Source organism: Geotrypetes seraphini, chromosome 5, assembly GCF_902459505.1.
Source record: "Geotrypetes seraphini chromosome 5, aGeoSer1.1, whole genome shotgun sequence".
Classification (NCBI taxonomy): Eukaryota; Metazoa; Chordata; class Amphibia; order Gymnophiona; family Dermophiidae; genus Geotrypetes; species Geotrypetes seraphini.
Genome location: NC_047088.1, coordinates 245,032,851 through 245,047,615, shown reverse-complemented (window position 1 = coordinate 245,047,615; position 14,765 = coordinate 245,032,851). Strand labels below are relative to the sequence as shown.

At 41.2% G+C, this 14,765-nt stretch overlaps 2 protein-coding genes across 4 annotated transcripts in view; one reads left to right on the top strand and one right to left on the bottom strand.

Moving 5' to 3' along the window:
* LOC117361428 (TGF-beta receptor type-2-like) overlaps window positions 1-1,748 on the top strand; it is a 145,448-nt gene extending 143,700 nt beyond the window's left edge. For both annotated transcript variants that reach the window (XM_033946746.1, XM_033946743.1), the window contains one exon: window positions 363-1,748. In XM_033946746.1, coding sequence (XP_033802637.1) covers window positions 363-575 — 213 coding nt within the window. In that variant the 3' untranslated portion in view covers window positions 576-1,748. The remainder of the gene's footprint in view (window positions 1-362) is intronic.
* A 2,433-nt stretch (window positions 1,749-4,181) lies between these two features.
* Window positions 4,182-14,765, bottom strand: part of OSBPL11 (oxysterol binding protein like 11) — a 126,321-nt gene continuing 115,737 nt past the window's right edge. For both annotated transcript variants that reach the window (XM_033946191.1, XM_033946192.1), the window contains exon 13: window positions 4,182-6,315. In XM_033946191.1, coding sequence (XP_033802082.1) covers window positions 6,259-6,315 — 57 coding nt within the window. In that variant the 3' untranslated portion in view covers window positions 4,182-6,258. The remainder of the gene's footprint in view (window positions 6,316-14,765) is intronic.

Sequence of the window (14,765 nt, the reverse complement as noted above, 5' to 3'; positions counted from 1 at the left end):
GGATGACTTGGTTGGAGATGTGCTTTAGGTCTGTTCTGTTGCACCCAACACTCCCCTTTTTGGTACCAGCTGCTTTTTTTTTATACAGTGCTCCTAGCCTCCAACACTGAAGTTTATTAGTCAAACGAGTCCTTATTTTTAAAAAAATGAAGATCACTACTCTAGTAGTTTAGCTAACATCCTAAAACAAAGCACAGAAGCCCCATATCTCAAAAGCATTCTCTATGATAGAAATAAGAAACAAAAAAAATTTCCAGGCAAGTTACATGTTACAGAGATCTAGTAATAATCTAGTATCATTCAGACTAGTACTCACCTTTACTCCTCTACAATACTAAAGTCTAAATGCTGCTGTGTTCCAGGGGCTGCATTTCTTATGCGACACCATCGCAGAGTGCTGGGACCATGACCCTGAGGCTCGGCTTACAGCTCACTGTGTGGCAGAGAGGTTCAAGGTGATGGCCCTAATGGACAACGAGGGCACAATCAACACCAGCCCAGACAATGAGGACCACCGACAAGCTGGCAAAAGCACAGACCCTAGAGCCAGCTGTGGCAACACCACTTCACAGTGACAGCTACCCAGCCACTTAAGAGACTGCAGATTCATTTTCAGCTTATATTTATAAACATTAAAACAGAGTTCAGATACCCCAGCAATGCACACAACAGCAGCTAAAAAGAAAAGAAGTGTGGTACTGTTAAGTACTGGGTTTTTGCTTTGTTTTTACATGAATTTCATAGAAATTTAATGATAGGCTAATGTTCTTATTTAAAAGTTACGCAGCCTGAACTAAACATCTTAAATCACAGACATAGGAGCCAGCTCTGTGGTGCTCCTCAACTGTACTCGAGGGCGAGACAATTTCTGCTGTGTTCAGCATTCCCGATAATTTTGAAAAGTTGGCTCCTACGAAAACACAGAATGTGCAGCTTTAATAAAACTTGAGGGCATTACAAAAATGTCTCTAAATTTCCTGCCTCTTTCACCAGAGTTGCCAAGTTCTGGGAGTGCAACTTTCTTAAGCATCCCAGGTTTTAAATTCACATCTGCAAACAGTGTACTATATTTCATGGAAACCAGTATTGCAGGTCACACAGTAGAACCTGATGGGACTGTCAGAAATCCAGAACTGGCTGAGAATGTCACAAATGGAATTGGGTAACTTAGCAGCTCTTCTTCCAAAAGAATTAGAAATATAAAGCCCACTGTATCAGAGAACCAGATTAGCTACAGAAGACAAATTGGAATATGCAGAGATTACAACTGGTGCAAAATGCGGCAGTCGGGTTGAAGAAATCCAATCACATAACCCCTTCCTACCGACTCCTGCATTGGTTGCCGATGGAAGCATGTGCCAAGTTCAAATTTGGCTGTTTTTGCTTCAAGGTACTATTCGATCTAGCACCCAAATATATAATTGATCTTTTCTCTTTCTCAACCAATAGACATAAGAGAAGCTCACACCTGAAGTTTGTCTCACCACCAGTTAGAGGATATAAATTAAAAAAACATTATGCTGCATTATGGGGAAAAGATCTGGAACAATTACTTATGCATGCTAATAACTATGGGGAATTTAGGAAACATCTAAAAACATCTGTTCCGGAAGTACTTTGAGTTGAACTGCACAATCTTCCATAACAATTGATCTCTAGAACTGTTATTCACCAATCTCTAACTTTGTTAGCTCTACTCAATTTGTAGCATTTTTTAATCATTGTAAACCACACAGAACTTCATGGTCCTGCGGTATATAAATAAACTGTTATGTTATGTTATAACATGGATTGGCTCCATCCCAGGTATAATTTACCTGCTTACTTTTTGTGTGTTGGGGGGGAGGGCAAGGCAGAGGTATGAAAGTAATATTGGTAATGAGAGGGGTACCAATTTAATATTAGTACCTGTTACATTTGGGGGAGGGGGCACCTCCTTATATATACCCCCCAAATTACACATACGGTTCCATCTCAAAAGGTTTGGCTAGGCATATGGAAAGGGAGACAACCCTTTACAGAGAGATGCCATGATAAATTGGCCAATTATTTTCATGCTCCTATATAACCATTCTTCCCACACATACTGGTGTTTGCGACACAAGACAAGACTTCAAATCTTAGCATTGGAGCCCTAAAAAGAACTGTTATGGTAAACTCTGTACAAGTGCACAAGCTTCTATACTTATAATCTGCTTTTCCCAAAGCGGAGCACAGCAAAACATACACAATAAAATCAACACAATACACATTGCCACAATCCAGTACAATATAACACATAAAATAAAGTATAATACAATCTTAATTCAACTCCATCCTAATAACCCCTTGCCAACGTAGCATGCAGCCCTTGAAAGGTAGCCTACTCAAAGTAGAATCTCCTGCCCATAGCAGGAAATGACTGCAAACACACAGATAAATATACATATTGAGAACATCACATACAGACAGCAAGTTAGAGACTGATATGATGACAAAGAATCAATGCTTCTATTCCCTCAAAATGAATCTTCAGTTTTGGAGGATTCAGGGTCTCAGGTGGGGACCCCCAATCAGGAGTCCATGATGGCACTGAACCAGGGGGAGTCGGTGTGTCACCTTTTTAAGCCAGTGGCTTTGCCTGGAGGTCATCACAGAATCCTTGCAGGTATTGAAGCTTGAGCCCCTGCAGAGCTCTGCTACTGAATGTTCTGTCATGAACTACTCTTAAGCTTCAAACCACCTTTTTAAATTTGCATTCAGACATTACAATGATGTTAATGGAGCATTGCGAGACTCCGGAAGGTCCCTTCCGTGTTGCCAGGTCTATGACAAAGTTATATCTGCTGGCTCTGGATTTTCAAGAGCTGTTTATTCTGCCTAAAGTGGATTTGTTGATAGTGCAGGTTACCTAATGTACTTCTCTGCCTAGTGAAGGTGGAGTAATTCTAGAGGATGCGCAAGATTGGAGGGTGGATTGAGTCCTCCAAAGACAATTTGAAGTCTTGGCTCCGGGGCTGAAGGCCGCAGCAATAGTTTATTTTTCTTGCATGCACCCGCCATACTATTCTGCATCAGGCTATGACAGCGGAGGAGGACGCCTACCCCTAGTTGTTAATTTCAGGGGTAGATTTCATAGCGAATGCTCTCTCTGAAGTGTTGAGGGTCATGAGCAAAGTCTCTGTTCATTCTGTAAACATGCTTTTAAGAAAATTATGCCCTTTAAGAACAAAACAGTGGATTGCTAGTTTTGCTGTCTCATGGCCTCTCTTAGAGTTGTCCATCTCAGTTGCAAGTTTGTTTCAACTTTGGTCCCAGTTTGCACTTTCTGAGCTTCTATACAGCTTGCATCAATACAGACAGAGGGAAGCAAGGTTTACCAAACCTTTCCTAGGTAATACGGTATTCCACAGCTAGGTGGATTTTCAGTACACCTACAATGAGTATGAACAAGATAAATGTTCATATACTGGATCTTCAATACATGCAAATTTGTCTCATGCACATTTGGCTATGATGAAAACCCTAATTATTGCAACTTTCTGAAGTTTAGACAAGTTCTTGGAGAAAAATTCCATAATCTGCCATTACTTATCCCTGGGATCTGTAGCATGGAATCTTGCTACTCTTTGGAATTCTGCTAGATATTTACGACCTGCATTGGCCACTAGGAAGTAGGATACTAGGCTACATGGATCATTGGTATGACCCAGTATAGCTATTATTATGTTCTTAGGTCTTTTAAATAGCTACCATACCATGCTGCCATACACAGCTCCCACTCTTGGACCCAACACCACCACACAGACACTAGACAGAAATATGCATTTTGCACTTTTGAACAATGTTTTGTTTCACCTGCAATTTCCTTCTGCCCATCTGGGCCTCCATCTGAGTCAGACACAGGGCAGAGATTCTGCTGCCATAAACCATCATTTGCAACTCACTGTGGATCTGTTCCTATTCTCTATTATTGCAGTAAGAGCCTTTAGCTGGGAACCACACATCAGAACTCCTTCCGGATATGTGTAATCATGGGCCACTAAGGCTCACCCTTGAGCAATGACCATGGCTCTCTTCTGTCCCTGCACCATCCCCAGCTGACTCAGGAAGCAGAAGACTAGATTTAGTGAACAAACTGTCATATTATCTTCTTATACATTAACAAGTATTGGAAAATATAAATGAACAACAAGCTTTAAATCACTCTATAGATTTATTTCACTCTCCATCTTCCCACACATTCTATCAACTATGACTCAAATTGAGATCATTCAGTGCATTACACAGCAAAATGGACACATGGGAGTCATCAAGAATTGTACATAAAATCAAACCCTTTCTTGCAAAGTATATTTGTTTTTTGTTGCTGTTGAAAATAGAACAGTTTATTAGTCACATGTCCTTGTCATCTCTTCAAGCTTTGTCATTTCAATGACTAGAAAGCAAAATTCTTAGGCAGTACATACAGTTTCTTACAATGATGAAATGGGACAGTCATCTTAAAACGGCTGATCTAAAACAGCTGATCTAATGTTAAGGTGGGGATTTTTTTTAAGTATACACTGATTGGAAGACTACATCCAGAGAAGACACAGTAAGGCACCACCTTTGAAAAGGTAGCTGACAGTAAAAAAAACAATGAAAGCTAAATTCAATACTATTCTTGTGATTAATTGCCAGCAATTCTTCAATGTCAATGAAATGTGCAACTACAACCCAGGAGAAATAAAACAGGTGGTGTTTTTTTCCTGAATAGAATTTCCTGACTTCTGATTGTGACTCTTTATGGATTCAATTCATTATCAGTACTAAGGAAAACACAGCTCATGCGCTCTGTTTGGTCAGATTTAAAAGCAGATGCGTCAAGACATACTTCAGCTTTTAAACCGTTCTCCCTCACATCTTGAAGATGTGCGGTTCCCTTCCCCAGCCTTCATTTGTTTTAGTCATTGTAAAGCCTCTTCCCCAGCAGTGCATTGCTTTGCTCACTGCATCCACTCTCTCCCTCCATCTTTCTCCTCATCCTTGAGGTTTAGCCAATAGGAACTCAGCTATGACTACAAACTAAAAAATATCTTGAGAAGCAAACTAGTGGTTATGTTTAAAGTGGATTGTACAAAATGATCTTGGGGTATTTTTCTCTTGACTGAATGTAAAAAAAAAAAAAAAAGCATCTTTGTAACAAAGCCAGAAAGAAGGCTAGGACTTGCTGCACTGAAAGCTGACCAAGACTGAGCATGTGATACTGATACTTTAATGACTAATGGACCTCTTTCAAGAATGGGATGACGCTCCAAATGCACATCTGGAAAGAACACACCAATACATCTTGTCTATCGATCACATGGGATAGCATGAACTTGGTTGTTCCCTTGTAACTTGATCAAAAGTAGCCAAGTCAGAGGGACAAACAGTCTGCATGACAGAAGTAAATCTAGCATTCAAATTTAGGAGAATTTGAAGCAGGAAACAAAGGTAGTTCAGAATGCACTCTCTAATTCAAGTCCATCCTTTTTAAGACCATCATTAAAAATGTTTCAAAAGGAGATAGGGGTGGAGAGAAATCTTCATGGTTATTGTTCCAAACAGATTTTAGAAATCCTTTTAAAAAAATATAGAAAGGCAGCTTCTCCATGAAATCACGTTTCTAGATAGATGCATACAATCTTCCGAGAAGAAAAAAAGCAACAAACATTTTGTGGTTTTGTCCCAATCTGCTTGATTCTAACACTGATTACAGGCACAAACGACAACGCTTCTCCAGGATTTTACCAGGAAGGTTATCACATGGTATATGAGCAGCAAAGAAACACCATTTCCTCCTCTCTCTCTTGATTAGATGAGAATTTTATCAGGTACTCGGTGTGCACCACATGGAGGTCTCACTTCTAAATTCCCATCATAATGAAGAGCATCACTGAGTTGTGAACGTTGCACCAGGCCATGCTTTAGCAGCATTTCGGCACTAGGCAGTGTTTTTGTTCTGGTGCCTTCTGGAGGGAACAGGAAGAAACAGTGTAGCAAAAACCCTTTAAAGGATGGCATCTCTTTGGATCACAGAAAGCTGTTCCATAGTTTCTTTCGAATCTCTGTGCTCAAGCCACTGTAACGTGCCCTTGTTTTAAGCTCCTTAGAGCCTGTGCAAGTGATGGCTTTGCTGCATTTTAACAGGCAGAGAGAGCAAGAGTGCATTACGGTTGACATTTTGGGAGAAAAAGTTTAAAGCATCTTATCTAAGTCATGACAATATGTTGACTATGTGGTTGGGCTTGCCATTCAGGAGCTTGCTTCTGAGCACTTCCAGAGGGGATTGTAGTAAACCCAGCCATCACCCTGCAATTAAAACAGACAGAGAAAACTTGTTACATCAAGGGCTTCAATAACTACAAGATCAAAATTTTGAAAAGCAAAGGACCAATATTAGTCATAATGCATAGCACCTTATGCTAATATATACTGTCAGTGGTGCATCCACTTATACAGCGAGTAGTGGATCTTAGAAGTCAGCTGGGGTGTAACATGAGAGGAACAGGGGTGTCAAGAGCAGAGGAGAGAATGGTATAAGAGGAGACAGATTTACATAGCTTAGTGCTTGAGAGGAAGGGGGAGACAATAGTGGAGAGGGTGCACAGGTCAATATTAATATTAATATTCGGACTAAAGAAAAGTGAGCATGTTAGTCCCTACTACAAACTGCTACACTGGTTGCCAATGGAGGCATGAATAATGTTTAAGTGCTTTTGCTTTAAACTGGTGTGGGGAATGGCCCCGATCTATCTCTTACCACATTTTGAGCTACACATCCCCACTAGGACAACCAGAAATTGCAATCTTTTTCCTATCCAAGGATCACTGATTGCAAATACAGGTCCTTTCTGGACAGAATTTTTAAGTTTCAAGCTAGTAAACAGCAGACCTGGCTAGGCAATTACATCAACGGAGCCAGGTTGACCTACGGCGCATTTCAGAAAGAAATTAAGATAGCACTGTTCGATAGATTTATCTCCTAATCAGATACCATTTTAAAACTATGAACACCATACTGATAACTTTGAGAAATATGTGTATTTTTACTAATTATATTCTGTAATTCGCTGATTGTCCAGCTCTCTTCAGTGTAAACCGCCTAGAAGTCGTAAGATTGTGGCGGTATAGAAAAAATAAAGTTATTATTATTAATAGCCTGCAGATTCCTGAATGTATTGATGAGGATCGGTCATGTCTTGGGGGAGGGGGAAGGTGTAGAGTTATGAAGGTTATCAAATGATAGAGAGCAGAAGAACCAAGGTGGAGAGTTGGCAATTGAGGAGTTAGAGAAGAGGACAAGATCAAGGCAGTGTCCATTCTCATGCATGAGGGTAGTGGAGCACAGTTGAATACTGAATGAGGATATAGGAGCAAGAACCTGAAGTGTAGATGTCTTTAGCATGAATGTTGAAATCACCAAGGATAAGGGAAGGAGACAAGGGTTTAAGAAAGACAGAGAGCCAGGAATCAAGGTCAGTAGGAAAGGAAGATAGGGATTTGTCAGGAGGTCAATAAATGATTTTTATTCAGAGAAGAAAGGGAGCGAATAGACAGATGGGGTGGACTTTGGAGACCTACCAGGTGAGGTGTATGGGAGAAGTGGTAACCTCCATGACAAAGGGCAGCGACAAACAGAGTCTTCAGGGTAGAGCCAGGTACCAGTTAGTGCAAGCAGGTGGATAGATTGAGAGATAAAGAGATCATGGATGTAAGCAATCTTGTTGGAGACAGAGCAGGCATTCTACAGGGTGCAAGAGAAAGGTAGAGAAGAGAGGGAGGGGAGGAACAGAAATAAGATTGGAGAAGTTACAGTGTGATCTGCATGAGTAGGGTGAGAGTTGATTAGGAGGCCCGGGATTGGGATTCATGTCCCCAACAGTGAGCAAAAGGAGGAGGAGAGTTAGAGCAGAGTAGGAAAGGTGCAATGATGGCGGTGAAGGCGAGATGCAGTCAGACAGGATGGGGAGGGTTAAATGAGGAGAAGAAACTGTTGAAGCCTTAGACCTTTGAAGAAGGTGGGAGATGGAAAGGATGGTGAGGTGGTAAATTCAAAAAATGAACAATGTGGACTTGAGAAATGTAGTAGTTTGGCAAAGAGGGAGAGATTGGTTAAGTTCAGTAATAAGAGAAGAAAGTGTAATAGAGCCATAGACTTGAAAAGGGAAATGATACCTGGGGTGAGGTTGATCTAGATGGGTCAGGGGACACTACAATTCAACTGAAAGGAATGACTTTCCCCCTCGAACATACCTTAAAAATCCTGGGAGTCACGTTTGACAAAAATTTATCCCTAGAATATCACACCGACCTCATAGTCAAGAAATGCTTCTCGGCACTCTGGAAACTCCGCACTATAAAAAAATACTTCGATGACACCTCGTTCCGCCTTCTAGTGCAAGCCTCCATTCTAAGCATCCTAGACTACTGCAATATTATCTACCTGAACGCCACGAAGAAAATTACCAGGAGACTAAAAATGATCCAGAACACCGCCGTTCGCCTCATCTATGGCCTAAAGAAATGGGAACATATCACCCCGTTCTACCACCAACTCCACTGGCTGCCTTTCGAATCCAGAGTGCTCTTCAAGTTCGCATGCTTCTGTTACAAATCGATAAATGGCTATTCACCAAGATACATCAATCCCCACTTTAACCTCTACTGCTCCTACAAGAAATCCCACAGAATTCAGCTGTTCGCCTTCCCTTCGCTAAAGCTGTGTCACCTCAAAAGATTCCTAGACAAAACCTTCGCCTTCCAAGCAGCCAAGCTGAACCCATGGCTAGCCCAAATGATACCGGAGGCCCCCACTTACATCGGCTTTAGAAAACTACTCAAAACCCACCTATTCAGCAAACAAGACCCCTAACCACCCCCTCCCGGTAATCGCCTGACCTTTGCCCAGCTCAGCTCCTCCTTCTTGATCACTTCTTTCCCCCCTCTCTTCTACCCTCCTCCTTCTTCATCTGCCAAACTCAGCTAATTATGTTGTAAACCTGATATATTGTTGTAAATCTGTATGTCAATGCGGATCCTAACCTAATTGATGTAAACCACCTAGAACCCGTTGGGTATGGCGGTATATAAGAATAAAATTATTATTATTATTACTGGTGGATTGTAAGGTCTGCTTGGTAAGGAGGGTGGATGTGGTGGACAGGTTACTTTGAATTAGAAGTGACAAGGGGAAGAGGATAGAGAATGAGAACTGTGTATTGCATTCTTGTGGTTACATATTCAAAGCGGTGGGCAATGGAGGATTAAGTGACTTACCCAAGGTCACAAGGAATAGTGCTGGGATTTGATCTTACAACCTCTGGGTGAATTGGTAATAGTCAATTAATGGAAAAGCCAGTCAGCGTTGGCTGAGTTGTGTATGGAATGAACTAGCATAGAGTCTTCATGATACTTGGTTAGGATACTTCAAGATATATTAATTTAGAGTAAACTCACTAATTTTAAGTACAAGGTAACCATTACAGGGATTCATAAAGAAGGCAAATCTTTAGAGCAGGGGTGCTCAAAAGGTCAATTGCGGCTTGGGGCGGCGATGGGGCCCAGTTCCCCGATAGCGGCAGCAGTGGCTTGGGGGAGGGCAGGGAGACAGAAAGAAAGAAAGAGGGGCAGGCAGGGAGACAAAGAAAGAAAGGGGGGACAGGGAGACAGAAAGAAAGAAAGGGAGGACAGGGAGAGAGAAAGAAAGAAAGAAAGGAGGCATGGAGAGAGAAAGAAAGAAAGGGGGGCAGGGAGACAAAGAGACAGAAAGAAAGAAGGGGGCAGGGAAAGAGGAAGAAAAATTTGGGGGAGGGAATGAGGTCTGGAGGAGAGGAAGCATACAGGAGGCTGAAAAAGGGAAGAAATATTGGATGCATAGTCAGAAGAAGAAAGTGCAACCAGGAACTCATGAAATCATCTAACAACAAAGGTAGGAAAAATTATTTTATTTTCAATTTAGTGATCAAAATGTGTCCGTTTTGAGACTTTATATCTGCTGTCTATATTTTGCACTATACCGCAATATACTAAACCGCAATAGAGGATTTTAGCGCAGGGAGCCTATGAGCATTGAGATCAGCGTGAGACATTCAGTGCAGCTCCCTGCGCTAAAAACGGTTTAGTAAAAAGGGAGGGAGGTATATTTTTTATGGTTGTTACTGAGGTGACATTGCAAAGAGTCATCTGCCTTGACCTCTTTGAAAAAAAACCCGGAATATAAATGATAATTAACATTTTCTCTGTGTACAGTGTGCTTTGTGGTTTTTAAAAAATTTTATTGTTGGTAGATCATTTTGACTTGATCATTTTAAAAGTAGCTCACAAGCCCAAAAAGTTTGGGCACCCCTGCTTTAGAGTGTGCCTTTTATCATTCTATCTCCCAGCTAAAGTTGGAAGTTACTAGACATCAGAAGTCCAAAATTAAGGAGGTATGGAGCTATGAATGCAGGTGCCAGCAATACTAGAAAGGGAAATAGACCAAACTCTTTTTATAGAAAGAAATCAAAAACATGTTTATTAATTTCATGGGAAGCTGAAACCATAATTTTAGTGGCTCCATAAAGTTATTTGGATTAAATAAACCTTATGAACTGTGAAGAACTGTCAGGAATGTATGATAGTTATAATTATGTCTTATGACAGATAAGTCTGTGATTTTAGGTTTAGTTTAAAATGAATTATAGGTGAACATTATTTGATGATAGTTTTAAATGTTAGTTCAAGTTTCAAGTTTATTAGGATTTTATATACCGCCTATCAAGGTTATCTAAGCGGTTAGTACAATTAGGTACTCAAGCATTTTCCCTATCTGTCCCGGTGGGCTCACAATCTATCTAACGTACCTGGGGCTATGGAGGATTAAGTGACTTGCCCAGGGTCACAAGGGGCAGCGTGGGGTTTGAACCCACAACCCCAGGGTGCTGAGGCTGTAGCTTCAACCACCGCGCCACACATTCCTCACGCCACACGGGTGCTAGAATAGATGTGAAGACTTAGGCATTTCTTTCTTACTCTCTGCCCCGTCTGTCTTTTTTTCTTTCTTTCTTTCTCTCTGCCCCCTTTCTTTCTCTTCCCTTCTCCCTTACTTTTACCTCCCCCATGTCCAGCAGCACCCCTTCCCTGCTCTCCCTGTCCAGCAGTAGCCCTTCTCCGTTCCTTTTACCCCTTCCCTGCTCCCCCTGTCCAGCAGTAGCCCTTCTCCGTTCCTTTTACCCCTTCCCTGCTCCCCCTGTCCAGCAGTAGCCCTTCTCCGTTCCTTTTACCCCTTCCCTGCTCCCCCTGTCCAGCAGTAGCCCTTCTCCGTTCCTTTTACCCCTTCCCTGCTCCCCCTGTCCAGCAGTAGCCCTTCTCCGTTCCTTTTACCCCTTCCCTGCTCCCCCTGTCCAGCAGTAGCCCTTCTCCGTAACTTTTACCTCCTCCCTGTCCAGTAGTATCCCTTCTCCCTTACCTGCTCACTGTCTAGCATCTGCTAGGCCGGGCAGCCTTAGAGCTTTTGCTAGGCTGGCCCGCTTTGCATTATTGTAGTGGGCTGGCCTAGCAAATGCCCCGCGGCTGCTGCTGGTCCAGGGGAGAGTAGGAGAGGCGTCGTCAGAAGTCAGCCGGCGTCGGAGATCAGGGCAGGAACGTTGCTGGGGAAACCACGACACGCGTCGCAAACCGCCGAAGGCTCCTACTGCGTATGCGGCGACACGGAGCCACGAATCAGGGATCACGGCTGCACGAAGTTTCAACTGCTCATGCACGCTAAGGGTTTTATTATAGCGGATATCTAACAAAACTGGAAAAAGAAAAGACATTTCACCAAGCAGAGGGGCTTCATAAAGATCTGCTATAGAAATTTGGACTGCAAAAATATTTTAGGAGCTGGATAATGGTCATACATCATCGCTTAAGGTAAAGGTGAGAATAAATGGAGTCTTCTCAGATTTTTCCGTTGATTTCAGAGTTGTGCCTTGACTTTGTTGTATTTGTGACTTTGGGCAAGACACTTAACCCTCCATTGCCCCAGATATAAAACTTGGATTGAAAGTCCACTAACGACAGAAGTACCTGTATCTATAATAATAATCCTCTAAGCGCGCATGCGCACTTAGGAGGATGTGGGGATCTGATGTGTGCTGTGTCCGTCCGTGGCCGCGGCTTGAGGTGCATGCGCCAGTTTGGCGCATCGGGCGACACGGAGCGGCGCTGGCGGCGGATGGCGGGAGGAGGGCTCATGGTACTGCCGCTCCTGTTCACAGCGGCCTGCACGCTGCCGCTCCTGTTCAAAGCGGCCTGCTGATGTTCGCGGCCGGCTGTAGCGAACCTATATGAGACAGTCCTTTCAAATCAGAGGGACTGTTACAGGAGAATAATACCTAGCCCTTTACTGTATGATATATGAAGAATAATATATTGCTACATTTGTCAAAGTAAGAAAATTATTTCTATATTTTTTGGATGCATAAAACAAATTTGGTAATTTATGTAAATTAAAGATTAAACAAATCAAAGATTTTAGAATTAGAAGAGGAGATTCAATCAAATCCGCTATACAAAGTCAAAGGATAGCTGAAGTGGAATAGTAGGAAGATTACTACTACTACTACTGTTTATTATTTCTAAAGTGCTGAAAGGCAAACGCAGCACTGTACATTTTAACATACACTAGACAGTCCCTGCTCAGAAGAGCTTACAATCTAATTTAGACAGGACACTGAGATTGGGGAGATTATGGTACATAAGAACATAAGAAGTTGCCTCCGCTGAGTCAGACCAGAGGTCCATCCTGCCCAGCGGTCCGCTCCCGCGGCAGCCCATCAGGCCTAATTGCCTGAACAGTGTCCATGACTAATTTTGTAACTGCCTCTGATCCTCTAATTCTATCCCTATTACCTACCTCTACTCCTATCTGTACCCCTCAATCCCTTTGTCCTCCAGGTACCTGTCCAGACCCTCTTTGAAGCCCTGTAGTGTGCTTCTGCTTATCACATCCTCCGGTAGCGCGTTCCATATATCCACCACCCTCTGAGTGAAAAAGAACTTCCTGGCATTTGTTCTAAAGGAAATGATACAGTGGGTGGGTCTAGGTATCTGACAGGAGTGAGTGGGAGTTAAGAGTTGAAAACAGATTCAAAAAAGTGGGCTTTTAGCTTGGATTTGAATGCTGCTCGGGAAGGAGCACGATAAAATATAAGGGGTATCTAGAACATCTAATTCATCCAAATTTTTATAGGTACCATCAAGCCTATATTATGCGTCAGGGTATGTATTGGATCCTCCCAGAACCCATTGAACATATACCAGATTGGTTCTGGTTAGAATGGAGATTAATGTTTCCTTTACGTCTAAGTCATGTTATCAGTATTCAAATGCCAAGGTTATATAAGGATCACAAAATATTGGTTGATACTTGGAAAACTATAAGATATATAAGTAATCTAACTCCTATTCCAATAACTAAATCAACGACTCAAACAATATGGCTCAATCCAAAGATCAAAGTTGGCGGTTTTAAAATTATCTGGAAACATTGGATGATTGCTGGAATTCGGATTTTAGAAGATGTAATAAATAAAGGTAAACTGCTTGAATTTTCACAATTGCAAAATAAATTCGGTTTGAATAAATCACAATATTTCAGATGGATGCAATTGAAGCAGGCCATTCAGGTAGGGTTCCCTGAATGGAAAAATCTTAATAATTATCATAATATAAAATTCTTATGTTTTCAGATAGATTCCATGGGTCACCAGGCCACAAGGTGGTATAAATTAATATCTGAATTTGTATATAAAAAGAAAAAAAATGGTCTTAGAGATATTTGGAGCATTGAGATTAAGCATCAGATCAATGCATCTCAATGGCCACGACTTTGGTCTTGGAGGATAAGATGTACACTGTCAGCATCTATGAGACAAACTTGTTTTTTTATTTTACATAGAGCTTTATGGACCCCTACACGTTTACATAGAATTGATAGCTCTAAGTCTAATAGATGCTGGCATTGTCATCTTGAAGCAGGGACATTAGATCATCTTTTATTCTATTGTCCATTCATATTAACATTTTGGAAATCAATTTGGCCCCAAATCAATAGGATGTTAGAAAATCCTGTAGCCTTGACATACGATACAATTCTATTTGGTACTGCAATGAGATCTCAAAGTCAAATTTCATCAAATAACAACAAACTTTTATTTATAATGACTGGAATAGCAGTACAACAAATTACACACAATTGGAAAAATTGTGACAGATTGAACTATAATTTTTGGTGGAACTCAGTTTGCCATATATATAAAATGGAACATACATTTGCAACACAAAAAGGATATATGGATAAATTCAAAAAGATTTGGGGACCATTAACAAAATATTGTAATAATTGAATTTCATTTTCCCATAATAAGAAAATAGTTAAAGAAGAAAGGGAGGGAGGGGATATGGGAGGGGGATTTATATTCTTTATTATAAATTATAAATAAAATATTATTAATAGATGGTATTCTTACATGAAAACAATGTAATAAAGGGAGGGGAAAAAGATTAATAATTTAAAAAATAATTGATAAAATCATTACAATATATATGTTGTATAACTTTATAAGAAAAATAATTACAGTTATATCTAATATAATAAAATGGTAGGACGCGCATGCGCACTAAAAAAACGTGTTCCCTGATCCGTCGTGGTTTTTTTTAGTGCGCATGCGCGGGTTTACGTCACCAAACTCGGCAACTTGGACAACAATTGCGCTTATGCTCAAGCCGCCACCACG